This window comes from Nannospalax galili, unplaced genomic scaffold, assembly GCF_000622305.1.
Source record: "Nannospalax galili isolate Female #2095 unplaced genomic scaffold, S.galili_v1.0 scaffold337, whole genome shotgun sequence".
NCBI classification, from domain to species: Eukaryota; Metazoa; Chordata; class Mammalia; order Rodentia; family Spalacidae; genus Nannospalax; species Nannospalax galili.
The window spans coordinates 545,743-554,190 of record NW_008340932.1 but is presented as its reverse complement, the minus strand read 5'-3'; the positions used below and the strand labels follow the sequence as shown (position 1 = coordinate 554,190).

At 36.2% G+C, this 8,448-nt stretch overlaps 1 protein-coding gene across 1 annotated transcript; it reads left to right on the top strand.

Moving 5' to 3' along the window:
• The first annotated feature begins 7,019 nt into the window (after positions 1-7,019).
• LOC103736664 (olfactory receptor 1030) lies at positions 7,020-7,982 on the top strand. Its single transcript, XM_008836180.1, has one exon. The coding sequence runs from the start codon at positions 7,020-7,022 to the stop codon at positions 7,980-7,982; it is 963 nt and encodes a 320-aa protein (XP_008834402.1).
• The last annotated feature ends 466 nt before the right edge of the window (positions 7,983-8,448 follow it).

Sequence of the window (8,448 nt, the reverse complement as noted above, 5' to 3'; positions counted from 1 at the left end):
CTGGTTGTAGAAAAATGATCTGTGTATATTTTTGGTCTTGCTCCCAACATCTACTTTGTGGATCAGTGATGAGTCAATCTGCATCGATAACTAGATTCACTTAGGAGACACACCTCTTGTTTCCACTAAGGGGGTGTTTTCAGGGAGCTTAGTTTGAGGAGAGAGCCCTGGTGTTGATAATGAACAGCATCCTCCCTTGGACTGGGGTTTTGGCTGAATAAAAGGAAAATGCGTAATAGCATGGGTACAATCACTCAACTGTTGTTTGCTTAGTGTGAAAACAGTGTGTCCAAGGCCATCTCTCCTGCTTCCATATATTTCTGCCCTGATGAACTATGTCCCTTCTTATACCTTGAGCCAAAGTATGCTTTTCTTCTCTTAAATGTATCCTGTCAGGTATTTACTCAAGCAGATGAAGACAAATTTCATACATCAGATTGATTATGTTCAAATCCATCTTTTCAAAAAATTTCCAGTAGTTTGACAGACATGTCAAAACTTGAGAAACACTTCCTGAGTGAAAAATTCCATGTGGTATGCCTATGACACTTCCGGGCACTTATGGTTACAACGTTAAACAGGGAAAATCTGTTCTTCGCTCAGCTCATTCCTTTGATAGCCTCTTCAGTATTATTGTTGAACCTTGAAGAAACAAAACCTTCTGCACTCCTCTACTGGCATGCTAAGTAAAATCAGAGAATTTATTAAGTAGTGCGTTCCTGTTTCTTATGCATGTACTTGTACAGGGAATGGGGAACCAGAAATAAGTGGAGCTGCTGGACAGTACTTTGGGATGATGTGAGCTACGGATCCAAGTTTCTGTCTTTAACAAGCCCCACTTCTGCTCTGTGTAGTCATGGAGAGCTCTGTGTGTCTCATTAGCATCTGACAACTTAAAACTGGTTGATTCGAGAGTAGGATTAACATAAAAAGAATCAAATGCAGAAATTCAGTCAACAGCAGGTACACCCGATAGCTGCTTACCTTCTTTGACTTTTCTTCTGGTTCCAGTTACGCTTAGGTTACTAATGTTTGGGTGTTTTTCCTTCATGAGCATAAACAGAACACATGGATTGTTTATTTACTATGATATTGAAAATCTTGTGCAAAAAATGTTTGGCAGCACAAAAGCTCAGAACAACCGTCTCCTCACTCATTCCTTCCTTTACACTTCATCCTCTTTAGCCACCTACAAGCTTCTCACCCGTACTATATGTGTATGTTCCTAATTATTGTTTCCTTACTGCTCTACTTTTTGATTTCTCCATCTATCACTTGGTCAATGATGTTCTAATTTTTTTAGTTACTTGGAAATTCATTATGTTGCTTCCTTGAAATACACTCATATTAGAATGGTATATTATCATATTTATTGCTTGATTGACTAAATATCTTGAAATATTACTGAAGATTTTAATGTACTTTAGGATTTATATTTACTGTATAATTTTACTTCTTAAAACTTTTATTAAGGCCTGGAGAGATGGCTTAGTGTTTAAGAGCACTGACTGCTCTTACAGAGGACCCGAGTTCGATTCTCAGCACCCTCGTGGAGGCTACAAACTGTCCTTAATATCAATTTCAGGGGAATCTTAGATGTCTGAGACATTGCACAGCACGGCTGCACTCACATACCTACAGGCAATACACTCATACACATAAAATAAAAATAATAAATAATTTTAAAATATTTTATTAAATTCTTTAAAAATGTTTTATTTATTTATTTTTATTTGTGTGTATGAGTATATTACCTGCATGTATATAAGTGCACCCATGTCATACAATGCCCACAGAGATCAGAAGATAGCATCAGATTGCCCTGGAAGCAGAGTTACGGATGGTAGTTAGCCATCATGTGGGTGCGGGAAATCGAACTCCCGTCCTCTGCATTAGCAGACAGTACTCATAATCGTTGAGCCATCTCTCCACCCACAAACTTTTATTAAGTTTTAATTTTAGGATTATTATAATTTCATAAATAATTTAAAAGGCATTAATTCTTCTTTTTTCTATATATCATTTACTTAAACCAATAAAGAACTTGTTAAATTGGATGCTCACTATGTTGTTCTGAAATAATACTTCAAATATTCCTAAGCCTAAGAGATTGAACTAATCCTACTATAAGTTGTTACATGTTCTTGTCCACATATTAAGCATTTCGCTCAATGTGTTTTGTTATGTAACCACTTAGTTCTATTTTGTGAAGGTTTGTGTGGCAACCGATTCACTGGTGATTGGTCTATGATTTTCATGCAATAAGTAGTTACTTTTGATGCAAAAATCCCCTGAGAATTAATTCCTGATCTATCAAAAGAGTCAGCTCAAGGTGATTACAAGGTGATGTAACCCCATTGCTCAAATCCCAAGGTCCTAGTGTTTTTCTTAATTATTTCTTGATGGTGTGTTAACAAATACTTTGGGGATAAAACTCTAAATTACAAATCATATATAAATCATTTTTCACCAGCTCATTTCCCGGACCACTAGTGTCTCTGAGAGAATTTTTCCTGGAGTCAGGTAGGAATGAATATTGTGATCTCTGTGTTCACTTTTCTTACTTCAATTTCTGTCCATCATTAGGATTCAGACGTCAAAGGCAGTTTTGAATGTCAGTCTAGAATTATTTGTAGTTAACATAAAATAGTGTATATTTGCTACTTAATTTGATCACTAGGAATTTTAAACTTTTCTTGGAATTATGGATTTGCAATACTGATTTTATTTCATAAATAGGATTTCTATCACTCATTCACATATATATTATACTATAAATGTATGTACATATAAGTATATATGTATATTAAATAACCACACTTGTGGAAACAAGCTTAATTATCTCACTATTCAGAATAGGAATGTGTTTAAAAGGTATTTATCTAATGTCCATAAGGCATCTTTATCAAACTTTAAAAGTCAGGCAGGTTGAACAGGAAGGTTAATGTTTCCAGCAAAAATCTAACAACTGTAAATATTTAAAAGACTTCTCTTTAAAGTATTAGAAAGTATGGGGCTTGAGAGATGGCTCAGCAGTTAAGAACACTGGTTGTTCTTGCAGAAGACCTGAGTTTGAATCCCAACACCCACATGGCAGCTAACAACTGTTTGTAACTTCAGTCTCAGGGGATTCGACAGCCTCTTCTGATCTCCATGGGCATTGCACAACACAGGTGCACTTACCTACATGCAGGCAATACAGGCATACACATAAAATAAAAATAATAAATAAAATTTAGGAAAAAGTTTAAAGTATTAGAAAGTAAAGCTTTGCCAGTAAGTTTGTTAGCCAGGAGGCACATTGTGAGTAACCAGAGCATTTGCAGACTCACGAGTGAAAGAGCTGCACAGTAGAAATGTGGGCTATTTTGAAAACTACTGAATGATGTTGAATAGATGAGAACTTCAAATATCATTGAAAGAAAGTTACTCTGTCAATGTAGTGATTATTATCTAAACGAAATCTCAAAAGAACTTTTACTGAGAGTATGGATATTTATACAAACCTCCAATGTGTAACATGATTTACACCTTAGGGTCTGCACTATAAGGAGATAGTGATCCTTGCATTAATAACTGTGACCCACCCCAAAGCTCCACTTAGGATATTTACAGGAACTGCATGGTGTCATGATTACCTGGCACTTACCCACTTTTGATTTCATTTTCAGCCTTCAAAATGCCATTTTCTGATTTCTTCTTACAGATTTTTTTTCTATCTCTTAATGGTCAGACAAAGTAGATTGGGATTCAGTTACTGATATTAAACTTCAGTAACTTTTCTTCTTCTCTGTCTTTTTCCTTTGTCTAGGCTCCACTGGGCTCCCACTCAATCTAGGTTATTGGAGTACATACATAACATTACACCTTGTGTGTGTCATGAGTTACTGATGTTCCTTGTTACTCTGGCACCTTACATGTTTCCACATTTACTGGAGTCAGAAGAATAAAAAACTGCACATTCCAAGTAGTCCAAATTCAGATACCAAAAGCACCTGTAGAGGTGGGTTTTACAACTTGTGATTTAATTATTGTTGATTGTGATATTTTTTCTTTTCTTTTTAATTGGTGGAGTAGGAAATTCAAGGCACTCCAGATTTTACCTATTCATCAGATTTACCAATTTATCATAAATGACATTTATTGTTTTCTGCTCTTCAGGATAAACCACACAATAAGCAGGCATGTTTTTCATTCTAATGTATTAAAAATAAACATATCTATATAGAGTAACAACATGAATCAAAGTGATAAAAACAAACTGATCGATGGTGACATTATCACTTCATTTGTTTTTAATCATTCTAATCCAAAGGAAGATAATCATATAGAGCCAGTCAAACTTCACAAGGGCTATATTTCTCTTATGTTTATTTTAATAAGTAATATGCATGTTTAAACTCATTACTAACCACACTGACTCATCCCTGAAATTTCACACTGGACAGCATGTCACAGGAAAATGTGTATTTAGAAGAGTATCTCTTTACTCTTGTTCTCTTGAGAATTTCTGTGTGATAGTTCCCATACAATGAAAAACAAAATCTGTCGCCAATAAAATGAACTCAACCATTTCTCTAGCACTGGAATTATACTTACTTGGAAACGTATAGCAGAATGAGTTGAAAAATAGTAAGATTCATGCAAAAAATTATTGTTTCTTTGGTTTAAGTTGAATTCACAAGCACTCTTCTAATCACAGCGCACACTGATTGCAGTGAAACATAATGGGACTTTGAATCCATTAGGAGCTCAGTTTTTCTATATATCATAATAGAAAATTCTGTGAATTGGTTTCTGATATGTGAAATATCTTCCATTTCTATTAAAAGTCTCATAATAAATATCAGCCTGCATGTTCAGATTACACGGAAGTCTTCCTGCCCCCTCTCATCCTTGTAGACAATTATTTTAAATTCTCTAAATCCCAGACAAAAGCTAATGTTCATCAACCTGATGCCTGTCTTTAATCCTAACTAACTGCTTTGCACAACTCTTTGCTATTGAACTAACACATTTAACTATAATTTCCTCTTTTTTTATGGCCTTTAGCCCAGGAGACCTGTCAGTTTCCATGAGGCGAGTAATATCTCCACTTTCCCTCATTTTCTTAGCAAAGTAACTTCAATGCTATTTGTGTAGAGTTCTCTTGTTCAGTGGTGCAGCCCTTCGAGGGCATCACCAAGTCAAAGCACATCATTTGTGCTAGTGTTTGATTCTACTACAATGAATACCTTACAGGTGTAGTTGGTGAAAAGCCACCGTATGAGATTGTTATACTTATCTTAATAGATTAAGCATGCAGACTTTCATTTTGTACCTCAGTTAAGGATATGCTTAAAAACAAAAATAATTTCTGACATTCTTTTGGTAGATATTTCCCCAAAACTGTGGTTTGTGATACTTAAAATAGAAATCTCCTGGTATATTAGAGCATGGGGCCCACATTAACATGGAGGAAAAAGTCTGCCCCATAGTCAGTGTGGTTGTTTACAAGGAATCACTTTCTAGTTCACTTCAGTTGACTCTTTTACCAACCACCCCAATCATCCTGATTGATTATCCAAATAGCTCTGGTAGTCAGCTGAGTTTTACTTCCTTATCTCATCTGTCATTCAACTTGTAATAAAACCAGGTATGACCCCAAGTCTCATAATGAAAATATACTATCTAGATGCCAGTTCAATAATTTGCAGTGTTATTTCATCATGATTGTTGATATTATCTGACTTGATACTGTCTGGACACCTAATCTCTTCATCATAAAAGGATAGTATTCCCTCTGTACCAAGAATAACTCTCTATCCATTTCTCTTCACCATAACAAAGAAAGTAGAACTATTTTTACATGCATCCAGAAAGATGAAGTTCAAATTTCTGTTCCAACAAAAATTTACAAAATTCTTGAGATGCCATTATTTTGTTAATAATGAAAAAGCAAATTGATAAGAATACAAAAATGTGACCTAATTTCAGGCAATTTTTCCCTTTATCCATGTCATCAAAACCACTATATGTGAACATTCCTTCCTTAATAACACCTATGGATATCAGTTACTGCAAAATTGTGAACTTCATATTTTATATTTTCATACCAACAATACATCTGAAATGTGATAATTTTAGCATTAAAATTGATCCAAAAAAATTTACTTCCAGGCCTCTACTTCTGTGATTTCGAAAAAGCACACAGAGAGCTAAATTCTCCATTGTGAGGCTTCTAGATATGTTCACAATGTAAGTGGCACGAAAAGTCTTTTCTAAAATATTTTAGAAGTAGCCTGTCATTTTATAGTAAACTCTGAGGGGAAGATGTACATATAAGTCATTTTTGGACTAATGTTGTTCCACGGTCCATTCTAAAACACATTGGTAGCTCAGAACCCTGTACTATAAGAAATGACCCATACTTGTGCATTCAGCTAACTGAGGCTGTGTGTGGCTTTTAGAACATCAATCCTTGGCTGGGGGAATTGGTTCAGTGGATAAAACATCTGCTGTGCAGTAATGTGGACATGAGTTCCCTTGCGCCTGGCTGGGGTAACCCTTATTTACAATATCAGTGCTCCTACCATGAGTTGAGAGGCAGAGGGACAGCAGAATCCAGAGAAACTACCTTGCCTGGTCTCCATTCTTAAGTGGAGGTGTTGAAACCTCTCAAACGAAGCAAGATGTAAGGTCAGACATTTGAGGTTGTCCTCTGATCATCGTAAGCAAGTTATGGCACACACATCCACACACAAGTACACACACTGAAACACACATACACACACACACACACACACACACGGGGATGCATACATGCACACTCATAGCATGTGCACAGTTACTCAAAAAGATTGAAAAATAAAACCCAGAATACTTGCCCTGGTTTTCCCAAACCTTAATAATAGCTCAGTGAGAATGAGTAAGAGGGGAGGTAAAGATATAGTGAGAATAGCAGGAAAAAAGATAGAAACATTATCTAATGTACATCACATTTACCCTTCTTTAGTTCACTTTAACTCACTTAAGTGAACATGGTGGCACCTAAGAAAATGGTCAGAGGCAATTCTTCCATGGTGACTGAGTTTATTCTCTTGGGATTAACGGATCGACCAGAGCTTCAGCCTGTCCTCTTTGTGCTCTTCCTGTTGATCTATCTAATCACTGTTGGGGGAAATCTTGGGATGATGGTGCTGATCAGGGTTGACTCACGCCTGCACACACCTATGTACTACTTTCTTGCCAGCTTGTCCTGCTTGGATTTGTGCTATTCCACCAATGTGACACCCAAGATGCTGGTCAACTTTTTATCAGAGAAGAAAACCATTTCCTATGCTGCTTGTTTAGTCCAGTGCTACTTTTTCATTTCTATGGTGATTACTGAGTATTATATGCTAGCTGTGATGGCTTATGACAGGTACATGGCCATCTGTAACCCTTTGCTTTACAGCAGCAAGATGTCCAAAGGAGTCTGTGTTCGACTGATTGCTGGCCCCTATATTTATGGGTTCCTTAGTGGCCTGATGGAAACCATGTGGACATACCACTTAACCTTCTGTGGCTCCAATATCATCAACCACTTCTACTGTGCTGACCCTCCCCTCATCAGACTATCCTGCTCTGACACATTCATTAAGGAAACGTCCATGTTTGTGGTAGCGGGATTTAACCTCTCCAACTCCTTGCTCATAATTCTTATTTCCTATTTGTTCATCCTCATTTCCATCCTAAGAATGCGCTCTGCAGAAGGCAGGCGCAAAGCATTTTCCACCTGCGGGTCCCATCTGGTGGCTGTGACTGTGTTTTATGGGACTCTCTTCTGCATGTATGTTAGACCTCCCACAGACAAGTCAGTGGAACAATCCAAAATCATTGCTGTGTTCTACACTTTTGTAAGTCCTATGTTGAACCCCATCATTTATAGCCTGAGGAACAAGGATGTGAAACAAGCGTTCCGGAAACTGGTCAGAAGAAATGTTTTCGAAGTAAAATTGTAGTGTAATAATAAATCAAGTAAAGTTCTGTTTATGAGAATAGCATCCAACTTTAAGGAAACGTTCAGTAAAGTCAATTTTATATCCATGATAAAAGCTATATTCTTACAACAAAATATAAAATAAAGAGGTATAAAGATAGTTTATATGTCATGTAGAAGTTCAATACATTAATAAAAGTTGGAAACAAGTATTCTTCTGTTACACATTTGTGCATTTATATATTGTTTTTACTTTATAAAAGCATTGCATTCGTGATAGCAAAACATCCAAGCTCCATAGAAAGATATGAAATGAAAGAGGAAATTTTTTCTCCATCATCATCTTCAATTCTTTTTCTCCAAATACATATTTATTGAAATTTGTACATTATATACATCTTAATCATATCTAGATCCCTTTCCTAATTCATGCCCCCTCAGAGCCCTCCACCCATAAGATTTCATGTATTCTATCATATATATATTAA